We start from the raw sequence: 13,084 nt of genomic DNA on the forward strand, positions 1-13,084 counted from the left end.
AGGCCCTCATTTAGCTGTTTCAGTTCAGACACAGGGTATTCACTTCATTTGGGGATGCAGGCTGGGAGGGACTGGCCAAAGCCAGCACCTCATGTTAACGTACCTCCTGTTGTTGAGATCATCAGAGTGTCTGTCCTTTCTGTGTGTCCGTATGAACACAGAAAGTGTCTAGCTCCACGCAGAGGTAAATATCGGAAAGTCAGAACTTGCTGAACTGATAAACAAGAGGGCCCTTTTCGCAAAGCAGAAGAATCCGTGCTCCGGGAGGGTCTACCAAAGGACACCTTTGAGAACCCCTTCCTTCGCATGAAATGATGCATGAACACAAAAGCTGTTTCCAACCTTTCAAAGACACTCGTTACATAAAGGTAGGTCTATCTGTTGCGGGAACTACTCAGGATTGTTAGTGGTTTCTCTGCTCATGTTAAATAGTGTCCTTGCAGTCAAAAAATCAAGGTAAATGAACAGAGCCTTTGGGCAGCCAGCCTCTTCTGCGTTATTCTGGGTCTATATTCGTGCAAAGACTTGAAATGACTGGTAATACGTGAACATGTTTGTTTTAGGATTTGTTCGTAAAATGTTAGCCCTTGTACCGTTCTTCGGTCAACACCAAGAAATAATAGTGAATCAGAGCAACGTGATTTAACATAAGGCATAACATAAAGAGCTCTATAAGAGGAAAGATGGTCTATCAGTTTATATTTTGCTGAATGGAAAAGGCATAGTTTCAATGTATCTTTCTGTTAGTAAACCTCTTAGGTCAGCCTGATTAGCCAGTGGGTATCACTTCTCAAACATTTTCTGAGTACTATTTTTATTTCAAATCTTGAAGTCCTAAAATTAGTATCACCAAAGCCACTGTGGTGAAGGTTCTGCCTCCTGTGGCAGAAGGGGCCTATTATCTTTTGATACTTGGTTCCGAGATTGGGCAGTAGGTAATTGAATTAGCGAAGTAGGCATTCGAAACATTCTCTGGGTTTTCAAACTCCAGGGGTGTGTGAATCCAGAGGAGCAGGTGGCAAGTCAGGGGACGGGTCATGTTTACCCAGTTGCCATCCGCTGTGATTGGTGGGACATGATACAGAAAAGTGGCCCCAAGATGTAACAGAGAACACAGAGTCACTGATTAACAGATGAATGTGAGTTAACGTGAAACACGTGTTATTCAAAAATGAACCTGTGCCCTCTTTAATCCGAGTCAGTTCAACAAACATAGTTTTCAAATCAAACTTCATCTAAGACCCACGTTGGCAAAGACTCTGAGCATCTTTCATAGGGAGCACTAATGTCATTGAGTTTGCTCCCCTGCTGATCTGATCCCCCGTTTCTCTTTTATTGGCTGTGTACTGTGTTCAAGGCAGTTCACTTTGTACATCAAGCCAGGGACACTTTGGTGAACTTTCCCATCCCTGGACCCCAGCCAGCTGGAGGATGGTCAAGAAATGGAGCTGATTCTGATAGAAAGGGGACGTCTATGCCTTAGCCTGTTAAAAATCTGCAGTAATATCACACGCCCCGGGTGAAAAGTGGTTCCTTCACTTTGAGACTTGTTCATCGCCTTCTAGGTGGCTGTCCCACCTCCATCTGAGATTTGTCTCCTCTGTGTCAAGGCCCACCTCTACTGCCTCCTTTCTGCCCACCACAACCCAACATTTGTCCGGTGCGTGAGCCATGTTGAACTCAAATACTCTCTAGTTCAAGTCTGCTGTTGGCACCTCTGTGCCCTTGCACATGCTATTCGTCCCTGCCTGGAACTGCCTTCCCCTTCTCACTCTGCTCTCTAGGAGTTCTCTTTATCTTCCAAGATCCACATGAAGCACCACCTCCTCTGAGTCAAGAATGCAGATCATGACAGGCCGACTGCCGGTAGAGGGAAACATTTCTGAGGGCTTGTGAGAGAGTGGACGATGAGATTAAGGCCCGGGCGTGTGGGGGACAGAGGCTCTGCAGCCTGGGCCCAAGGAAGGAGGAACAGGAAGGGGGCATCCTGGGGGAAGCTTTGGAGATGGCACTCCTTCCATAATCAAAGCATCTAGGTGTGTGACAGGCTGCTTAAGCCCTCTGGGCTTCAGTCTTCTCATCTGTAAAATAGGAGTGAAAGTTAAGGAGACCAGATGGCCCAGATTGCCTGGCACATCCCTGATATGTGTCTCTGTCTTGCTCGTCCATCTGATTAAGTCTCCTACTTCACTCTCGAAAATATCCTCGTTTGGACAATAAATTTTATGATCACCCCACTGATAGCAGCACCTTCTATGCATGGGTACTGTGACGATTCAGTATGTGCCGTAGCTGTTAATGGTTTTTTTGTTTTTTTTAAGTTTATTTATTTCAAAAAAGAAAGCATGAGCAGGGGCGGGGCCCAGAGAGAGGAAGAGAGAGAATCCCAAGCAGGCTCCACGCTCATTGCAGAGCCCGACTCAGGGCTTGATCTCATGACTATGACATCATGACTTGAGCCAAAGTCAAGAGTTGGATGTTAACCAACCAAGCCACCCAGGCACCCCCATAACTTTTAGAATAGTACCCACGTTAGCTGGCGTAATTCCTGTTTATATCTGAACTCCGTACAGGGATGGGGCCGTAAGCAGCTGGGATTGATTTCGAGGGTGATACGCTTGGGGAATGAGACTCCGAAAACAGATTGGAGGACTGCTCTGTCCCTCCAGTCTTGAGGCCCAGGGACAAGAACTGCCTTAGGGTGGCTCTGTTCTGGGACCCCAGGAGAGACCTATGTCCTCTCTCTACCTCTAGGTCAGCAAACAACTCAGAGGTACCCTAGGCAGGCCCCTCTCTTGAGGCCACAACATGGGAGTGCTTTGTTTTCTCCAACCCCTTTATCAGACCACCACGGCCTGGAGAGTCTTTAGTAAAAGCTCTAGACGTTCCTCTGAATGGTAACGGACTCTCTTTTGCAGCGTCATGCCTTTGGAATCGTCCCGATTCATACTTTGAACCCCGTAGTTTATGCAGGGAGGTTTGGCTAGACCACACCAAGTATACCAAGCACTTCGTCCTCAGATGGGCCTGGGACCTCGGAGGCTTCTGACCACAGAGGCTCCTGACCGAGGCTAACTCGGACTCTGCCACCAAGTGATGTCCACATTGTCCTTGGGCTCCTGACAGTTTCCCAAATCACCACCATCTCCTGGTTTTGACTTACACAGTGTTTTCTTTGGGGTCCGGACAAGGGGAGTAAAGGAGACCAAATGCCAGCAGAAAACCCTCATTAGCTGCCTTGGCCGAATCCAGCCTTGACACTGTGGCCCACATCCTCTTGTCCTTGTTGTGTGTGTTTGGTGAAGACCTATTATTCACATTCCAGTAGACGTGGGCCTCATCCAGCTCCCAGAGGTCCTGGAAGATAAGCAGCCGTGTCATGGGAAGCATTTGGACTCGGCTGGTCTGGAAAATAGATGAGAATTGAGTGGGCAGGGACGAGCAGAGGGCAACGGCCACAGAGTCCTTGGCCAGCCACAGAAATGAATCTGTTGGACACGAGCGCCTTGGTGTTTGGATTGTCTGCAACGCAGGAAGAAAACAACGTTTCCCTTTGATTTTAAGCAAAGAAGTGGCGAGGGAGCACCTGGGTGGCTCAGTTGGTAAGTGTCCGACTCTCGATCTCAGCTCAGGTCACAGTCTCATGGTCATGAGTTCGAGCCCTGTGTCAGGCTCTGTGCTGACAGTGCTGAGCCTGCTTGGGGTTCTCTCTCTCCCTCCCTCCCTCTCTCTCTCTCTGTTCCTCCCCCCACCTCTCAAAATACATTTTAAAAAAAGTATGCAAAGAAGGTGTTTATAACCAAGCTGGGAGTAGGAGATGTCGGCAATTGCTTACCTACATGACATGAGATCAGGTGGCCCCCTGCTCTTACAAAAGGCACGGGTGGTCTTCAAAGTATGGAATAAGCAGGTGAAGACAACCTTAGTGACCACCTAGGCGACCACCCTAATTGAACACAAGGACGCTGAGACCCCGGGGACTCGAACGGGCAGCTGTTAGCAGGCAGAGCTCGGGCCGACGCCCGGGACTGTCGAGTGCCCCCCAAGCCCCTCTGGGCCTTCACTGGGTGTTTCTTGCCGCCAGCAGCCAGTCACATGACCTGGACAAGTCCTGGAACTCAGGGCCTGTGGTTCCTTATCTGTCAGCTGAGGCCAAGGGACGGCGTGATCTCCAAGCTGCCTCCCAGAAACCACATTCCAGGATGCTCTGTTCCCCTTCCAGGCCGAGACAGCATGGAGAAGCCTGGCCTCTCAGCCAACAGGCGCTTTTATCTCCCACACTCTGGCCAGGAGTCAGTCTTTGGCCCCAGTGGCAGAAATGGGTCAGGATGAAGGGTTCTGGGCCTCCCAGACTTTGAGCTAGTGCTTTCTTCTTCTTGATCAAGGGAGGAACAGGAAGGTCTGGTTTTCCCCCCACCTGTGCCTGTGCATGACTGCCACCCCAGCCCCAGCCTCCTCTGTACCTGAGAGGCAGGGACATGGTTATAAGTACGGGCTCTGGCGCTGGATGGCCTGCCAGCTGAGAGACCTCAGGCGGACCTCCGGCCTCCCCTTGCCTCTCAGTTTCTCCATCTGTAAAATGGCGATGGTAATAGCACTCACCTCCCAGGGCAAGGACTGCACGCGCTAATGTGTGTAAAGCACTCAGAGCCTGCACACGTGTTAGGTAGTGTCGTGGCTGTTGCATACAAACCTACCCAACATAGAAAAATCCTGCCCTTCCACGACCCGGACAGGGACTGGGTTGCTCAGTTCTAGCTGAGGGAACATCTGCACATCGGCAACAGGATTAGGTCGATCGGAATCAGACCCATCAGAGCACCAAGCAACCTTCGATCTCCCTTTGAACGAGGACCACCCTGAACCTCCCCGAAAAATGTCATTTTCCCCCAATTGAAGTGATTCCCGTGTAACCACAGTCGGGAGCACAACTGGCTGAGATTTTCATTCACCACAGACTCAGTCTCCACTTCCCTTCTCCACATTCCCCTGGGCCAGATCAGACGTCACACGGGGTCACATCACATCGCTGTTGGCACCCTGTTCGCAGGCCGCCCAAGGCTGAGCGCCAAGGCTTCGGCTGGTGCTCACCCCCTCGCCCTGCCTCCCGGCTTCCTCCTGTTTGGGGGTATTCACAGTGCCAGGCTCCTTGCATCCAAGGGTAGCCAACTTGGCTGGTCTGGGGCTCTGTTCCCGCCCTTCCTCTCCCAGCCTAGAGACCCAAAGCACCAATTCGCAGAGCCAGGAGGAACTCTGCCTCCACGCCTGATTTCGATCGGGGACAAATGCATCGCACAAGACTCAGAGATTCTGTGTCTCTAAACCCAGACCAAAGTGTTTGTGTGACCAGGCCCCGCCCTCTCAGCAGAGGCATGCAGGCGCCCCGGGGCTGCAGCAGGACCGGTTTTCGCAGTGACCTTTCCTCGAATGTCCGCTCCAGAAGACCAACAGGTTAAGTGGAGGATGCTTCAGAATGAGAAACAAGTGGAATTAAGAACATGAGCACAACACGTGCAAATTCTCAAATGCTCAGTGAACGAAATGCGTTCCATCCACCCACCGTGTGCCCTCTGTGCCTAAATGGAGGGCAACCCTCAGATAACACAATACCCCGCTTCCCTAATAAGGTGCATTCAACACTTCTTTGGGCCAGCTTAATAGGAATCAGAAATGGGGTTGCCTTGGAGGTGGGGGATGGGACTGGACTGGAAAGAGGCAGGAGGGAACTTTCTGGAATGAGAGACAGATTGTACCTTCACTGGGTAGGTGGTGATGTGGGTGACTTCCATTTGTCAGAATTCATCAAACTACACTCTGAAGATCTGTGCATGTTAGTGAATATAAACTTTACCTCAATAAAAGAAGTTAGAAACGCGAATTAAATAACTTCGACTCACAATATTTAACCTAACTATGCAGTTGCATTCTTTTTTTTAAAAGTTAATGTTTTAACGTTTTATTTATTTTTAAGACAGGGAGAGACAGAGCATGAACAAGGGAGGGTCAGAGAGAGGGAGACACAGAATGTGAAACAGGCTCCAGGCTCTGAGCTGTCAGCACAGAGCCCGACGCGGGGCTCGAACTCACGGACCGCGAGATTGTGACCTGAGCCGAAGTCGGCCGCTTAACCGACTGAGCCACCCAGGCGCCCCGCAGTTGCATTCTTAAAATTACGTTAAGAATAATATGTCAACTTACATTATTCTTCCCATTCGCACATCTCACAAAATGGTTTTATGCACACGTACATCCTTTGACATCAGCATATATCATGACAAAGCCACTTTTTAAAAATTTTTTAAATGTTTATTTCTGAGAGAGAGAGAGCGAGAGAGAGAGCGCACACGTGTGCGTATGAGCACAGGCAGGGCAGAGAAAGAGGAAGAGAGAATCCCCATGCAGGGCTCAAACTCACGAACCATGAGATCATGACCTGAGCCCAAACTGAGTCTAATGCTTAACCAACTAAGCCACCCAGGTGTCCCTTAAAGACCTTAATTTTAAGTAATCTCTACACCCAACATGGGGCTCAACCTGGTGATCCCGAGATCAAGAGCTGCATGCTCTACTGACTGAGCCAGCCGGGTGCCCCGGGAAATGCAGTACATTTTCAATCCAAGCTTCTTATTGAAATTTTTTTTGCAAACCGTGAATGCCCATTTCCATAACATTGCAACGGTTTTTCTCATTTGTCTCGTGATTATTCGTGATCCTTACTACATCAGGGACGTGTGTTTTGCTTTCTAAAAGGGACTTTCAAATAGTTGTCACAGTTTGCCATACTCGCTCCGAAGAATAATTCCCAAATCTGTGTTAAATCTCATTGCCTTCTTCCCATTAATTCCCTCTGGTGACCTCGAAAAGCAGCCAAAACCAGGGCTGATTGAGACTGAATCAGGCTGATGTATCTTCCCAGATTCTGTGGTTCAAACAAAGTAATTGAGACAGTACCAAATTATGAGATATTCTTAAAGAATAAGAAGTCCTAAACTAGGAGAGATTTGTAAAGGCAGCACACTCTTTTGTAATAATTAATTAGAGGAACTAGAACATCTTATTTGTTTTCAGATATATTATAGTAAATCCTGGCATATGTGTTTAGACCAAAGATAAAATCGAGATTAATGCAGCAAATTTGGGGATCTTATTCTATAGTTTGTTATTAAAAGATTAGCACTGTGGGCTTAAGTTAGAAGTTTCTTGCTGTAAAAATTTTAAGTTTTGCTCCCTACTGTGAATGGGAAGTTGAAACATTCTTTTTTCTTTTTTAATGTTTATTTGGGGAGGAGGGGCAGGGATGGAGAGAGAGAGAATCTCAAGCAGCCTCAGCACTGTCAGCAAAGAGCTGGATGTGGGGCTTAAACCCACAAACCATGAGATCGTGACCTGAACTGAAACCAAGAGTCAGATGCTCAAACGACTGAGCCACCCAGACACCCCTGAAACGTTCTTGAATAAATTCAGACACACTATATTTTCCTTAAGAGCTTTAAAAATGAGAGAGTTTGATTTAAACAGATGATTCTGGTTAGAAAAGGGATTATAAACGCAGTCCTAAATTATGAATTACTAATTACAAATTTTACAACTTGACCTTAAGTTATGTCCAGTCTTCAGCGATAAGCAGGGTTATGTAATGATGTATGTAAAGAAGTCTTTGTTTTTTTCACCATATCCTCAATTTAGGCATGAAAAATAGTGTTATTCTTAAAGAAACCACCATGGAAGGCTTACACTGTTGTTTCGGTTTTTTGTTTTGTTTTTGAAATTTTTTTAATGTTGAGTTTTGAGAGAGAGAGAGAGAGAGAGAGAGACGGGGCACAAGCAGGGGACGGGCAGAGGGAGAGGGAGAGGGAGACACGGAATCTGAAGCAGGCTCCAGGCTCCGAGCTGTCAGCACAGAGCCCGACGTGGGGCTCGAACTCACGAACTGTGAGATCATGACCTGAGCCAAAGTCGGGCGCTCAACCGACTGAACCGCCCAGGAGCCCCGCAGAACTCTGATTTTAAATGACGTTATAGGTCATTCTCTAGTTGGAGCAGAAAAAGGGGCCCAGAGAAGTCCTGCTGGATGCCTCTTCTCCTCTCTAGGGAGATGACTAAGGGGGGTTGATAGCACCCTAGGTATTCTGTGGAACACAGTTTGAAAACCTCTGGCAGTGGACCATGCATGAATGCTTGGTCTTAGAAGACCTGGGTTCAAAACCTGGGTTCTAGACTCTGTGATTGCTGGCAAGGACTTAACTTGAGTCTTATTTTCCTCCTCCAGACAAGGAGCGTGAAAGCTCATCTCCAGGAGTAGCTACCGGAATGCTTATAAATGTGCTTTGGAAACCATGAAGTATAAGGTTTATTTTGTTCCTTAAGTCTTACCGTCTCCTAGTGACATTTCATTCACATGTTGCGTGCCATCTCATCTCAGTTATTTAGGGACTTCGGATTATCTGGCCTGGTTGATGGTACTACCTTCACCCTTCAGCTTTGCAGCAATATTGTCCGCTGGAGGATGGTCAAGGGGGAAGGGATGACTTTGCAGTAAGGGATTCCAGGTTCATAATTCATTCTTGGGATGGATCACTGTGACAGGTTTCTTTTCCCTTTCAGGTGGGCCAAGAGAAGGGAAACTGTTCTTTCCAAAAAAACCCAACCCCCTGCATCATCCCTCAGGAGCAAGAAAATATCTTCCATACGATATTTGCCTTTTTCACAAAGTCTGGAAGAAAAGTCTTGGTAAGAATTTGCTCACTGGTTGGGTTAACATGGGTGGTCCTCACGAGGAAGGCGAGTAGGAGATAGAGAGACTAGTTTTCTATTTGGCATTTATTATTTTCCAAATCTGGTTTTAATCAATTGACGTCTAAAGTCACAAGGACTGTGGTCAAGTCCTATTTTTCAGCCTGAGGTTTCAATCAAAGTGTTAAATTTACATTCCAAATTCCATTGCCTGGCAAAGGGAAAACCTTTGCAACCCACCAAGCACAAAGTAAAACATTTCTCCAACGAGTATGAGTCTAATCAAGACTGATGGTTCTACAACCACTTGGGAAAACTCCTGGGCAGTCTCCACTAAAACTAAACATCTCCGTATCCTGCGACCCAGCAGTTCCACTCTGAGGCATACCCCCAAGAGAAATGTGTATTTATGTGCCCTAAATGACATGGATAAGAAGGTTGACAGCAATCTTCTTAGAGCTAAAAGCTGGGAACAGTCCAGATCCCCATCAACAGGAGAATGGGTAAACAATTGTGGTGTAGCCCCACATGCGGGAATATTACAGAGCAATGAAAAATACTACCCCACGCTACAACAGGAACGCATTTCACAGACATAATAGTGCCCGAAAGAAGCTGGAGCCAAAGCACACATAGTATAATATTTCACTTACAGGAAGTTCAGAAAAACCAAGGCTAGCAATAGTAATGAAGTTCAGGATAGTGGTTGCATTTGAAGGAATGTCAACAGGAGAGGGCATGAGGGAACCTGCTTCAGTACCAGAATTATTCTACACCTTGATCTGGGTATAAACATGAAAAATATATCAAGGGGGACCCTTCAGATTTATTCCATCTACTCTATGTAAGTTATACCTCCATTTTTTTTTTAAAGTAAAGGTATTGAAGATACAGTTACATGCTTTCCCCAAGCCTCCTTTCCCCATATATTTGGTTATATCTCTTTAGCTTATTTATTTATTTATTTTTTTTTTTTTTATTTATTTTTGGGACAGAGAGAGACAGAGCATGAACGGGGGAGGGGCAGAGAGAGAGGGAGACACAGAATCGGAAACAGGCTCCAGGCTCCGAGCCGTCAGCCCAGAGCCCGACGCGGGGCTCGAACTCACGGACCGCGAGATCGTGACCTGGCTGAAGTCGGACGCTCAACCGACTGCGCCACCCAGGCGCCCCTCTTTAGCTTATTATTTCAGGATGGGCACATCTCACTTTTCTTTTTCTCGTTTTTCCTAAAAAAAAAAAAAAAAAAAAAAAAAAAAAAGAGGACTGTTTGCCACTTGCACTATGGGTTCTTTTGGTTTGTTTTTTGTTTTGTTTTTAACTTACCTAGTGCTGATGATACAACTATTTTTAAAAGCCCTTAGCATTATTAGGTATAGTGATATCTCGTTGTTTGACAGACACAACTCTGTGTGCGGCTGGCAGTTTTACCCCAGCCACGAAACATCATGCCGGTAGGTGTGTGCGTTTTGGATTCTACCATACGAAAGAGAAGAATTCCTCTTTTGTAACTTACATTTGGAATTTAGGTGTCTGTTGGTGATTCGCGTGTTTTCTTGGTCAAACGTGCTTTTCTTTCCTCCTGTGTTTTCTTGAGTCATGATATGACTTCTGAGCCCTCTAATTTGCTCTACCTGGAAAAGGAGCACGAAAGTGTGTTTGCCAACTGCACAGGCAGAAATCACATAATGCAGGAATTACATCCTGTGCTCAAAACTCAGAAGAAAAATTCCTTTGGAATACGTAGATGTGTGTCTTTTTGAAAACAGTCATCTGTCCCTGTGAAATCCAGTTTTCGGGTAGTGTAAACCAGTGAGTGGCTTTTTCCCATTTGCTTGACCTGAAGCCGTGTTCTGGTGCCTGCAGGGGCAGGAAATCCCTCCATTGCCCTCTGGTGGCAAGAAGGAATGATCACGATCTTCCTTTGGATTCTCTGCCTAGGATTGTTTTAGTCACCGGAATAGAAGCTCATGGAGCCCTCTGCTCCAGAAACTGCTGCGCATTTGTCTTTGTTCTTAATACCGTTTGAAAGAAAGTTCTCTGATTTCTCTTCTCAGGACTGTGAAAAACCAGGAATCTCTTGCCTAACAATGCACTGTAACCTTAGCGCGCTTGCTAAAGAAGAAAGTCGTACTATAGACATTTACATGCTGCTGAACACAGAAATATTGAAGAAGGTAATGCCCTTCGGTTCATTTAAAAGCATTGGTATTATAGGGGTGCCTGGGTGGCTCAGTGGGTTAAGTGTCCAACTTTGGCTCAGGTCATGATCTCGCGGTCCGTGAGTTCGAGCCCCGCGTCGGGCTCTGTGCCGACAGCTCAGAGCCTGGAGCCCGTTTCGGATTCTGTGTCTCCCTCTCTCTCTGCCCCTCCCCTGCTCACGCTCTGTCTCTCCCTGTCTCTCAAAAATAAATAAATGTAAAAAAAAATTTTTTTAAGTAAAACATTAAAAAAAATTCTTTTAAACGTTGGTATTATTATTAGGTATAGTGATATCTACTATGAATACGCTGTATGCTAGCTAACTTGACAATAAATTATATTTAAAAAAATAAAATAAAACAGTTTTATTTAGCAACGAAAAAAAAAGAGATTTTAAAAAGAAAAGCCTTGGAGTAGGTTTTCTCATGAAACACTGCCTGCCCCCTTTTAAAACGTTTCTGGCAAGTGCCATTGGTAATTCGCTGCAGGAAGATGCTGGGGTAGGGGTGGGGGACACTAGACCCTTGCTATTCTACACGCGGTCTGAGGACCAACTGTATCAGCAGCACTTGGGATCTTGTTAGAAATGTGGAATTTAAGGGGCGCCTGGGTGGCGCAGTCGGTTAAGCGTCCGACTTCAGCCAGGTCACGATCTCGCGGTCCGTGAGTTCGAGCCCCGCGTCAGGCTCTGGGCTGACGGCTCGGAGCCTGGAGCCTGTTTCCGATTCTGTGTCTCCCTCTCTCTCTGCCCCTCCCCCGTTCATGCTCTGTCTCTCTCTGTCCCAAAAATAAATAAAAAATGTTGAAAAAAAAAATTAAAAAAAAAAAGAAATGTGGAATTTAAAAAGAAAAATGAAAAGACATGCAGAATCTTGGGCTGCGTCCCAGACTTCCTGAACCAGCACCCTTCAGTTTAATAAGCTCCCCCGGTGTTTTGTTTTGCACATTTAAGTGTCTCCCGACTTCAGCTTGCATCAGAATCCCCTGGAGACCTTGTTAAAATGCAGATTCCTGGGGGCTGAGTCTGAGATTCTGTCGTTCTGACAAGCTCCCATGCAATACCTCTGCCACTGCTCTGCGGACCCCATGCTAGATCAGGGGTCAGCACACCTTTTCTGTGACGGGCCAGTTGTAAATATTTCTGGCTTTTCAGGCCACACAGTCTTTTGTCACAGCTCAACTTGGCCATTGTCTTGTGAAAGCAGCCATAGACAATACGCAGATGAATGGGCATGGCTGTGTTCCAATAAAACTTTATTTACAAGAACAGGCAAAGGGCCAGATTTGACCCACGGGTGGTAGTTTGCCAGTCCTTTGTTTAGATGACACTTTATTTCAGGGAAGTCCAACTTTTGATCTTCAGGTCACTTTGCTATTATGAGTTTATCAAAAGTGGCTCATTTAAAAATACCTCAGTCCGTGAATTAGCGGTTCCCTAAAAATATCATACAAATTCCCTGTGATTTATTTTAACATGAGAGCCGCTGAGTATGAAAGGCCACAGCCAACCAGCTGCTTTAAAAAGAATCGCTTGGGAAGATAAAATAAAATATGCATGTTAGCTGCAGAGATTCTATTTATTTTCCTCTGGAAAAACTGTGTGTGTTAGTCGGTATAAACCTGAATGAATATCTTTAGAAAAGTCATCCCAATGTTAGTTTTAAATTAGGCATGGCAGTAGCATGCTGACCTGAGAAGTCACAGGCACGAGAGATTCAAGATGTTTCGCCCACTTTTCCATCTGTGACTGGCGCGGCCCCCACACGCCCAGGGAGAGCTGCGCACAATTCTCTTTTCCTTGGTTTCCTTTGCAGGGAAACCAGTTTGGGGCCAGTTGGGCTCTCCCGGCAGTGTTTCCCTGTTGCTCCTCTCCCTTAAAAAAGGACAGCGTTGGGGGGTGGGGGGCAGCACCCGGGTGGCTCAGTCGGTTAAGCATCTGACTCTTGGTCCTGGCTCAGGTCCTGATCTCATGGTTTGTGAGTTCAAGCCCCGCCTCAGACTCTGCCCTTGTCAATGGGCAGCCTGCTTGGGATTCATTCATTTTCTCTCTCTCTCTCTCTCTCTCTCTCTCTCTCTCTCTCTCTCTCTCTCTCTCCCCCTCCCCTTCCTCCCTCCCTCCCTCCCTCTCCCCCTCCATCTCTGCCCCTCC

The 13,084-nt window shown here is 46.7% G+C and overlaps 1 protein-coding gene across 3 annotated transcripts in view; it reads left to right on the forward strand.

Annotated features, from left to right (window-relative positions):
• ITGA9 (integrin subunit alpha 9) overlaps positions 1–13,084 on the forward strand; it is a 363,974-nt gene that overhangs the window by 299,131 nt on the left and 51,759 nt on the right. For all 3 annotated transcript variants that reach the window (XM_058729394.1, XM_058729396.1, XM_058729395.1), the window contains exons 24-25: positions 8,605–8,730; positions 10,791–10,910. In XM_058729394.1, the coding sequence (XP_058585377.1) occupies positions 8,605–8,730; positions 10,791–10,910 (246 nt within the window). The remainder of the gene's footprint in view (positions 1–8,604; positions 8,731–10,790; positions 10,911–13,084) is intronic.

The sequence above is a fragment of the Neofelis nebulosa genome, chromosome 5, assembly GCF_028018385.1.
Source record: "Neofelis nebulosa isolate mNeoNeb1 chromosome 5, mNeoNeb1.pri, whole genome shotgun sequence".
Taxonomy (NCBI): domain Eukaryota; kingdom Metazoa; phylum Chordata; class Mammalia; order Carnivora; family Felidae; genus Neofelis; species Neofelis nebulosa.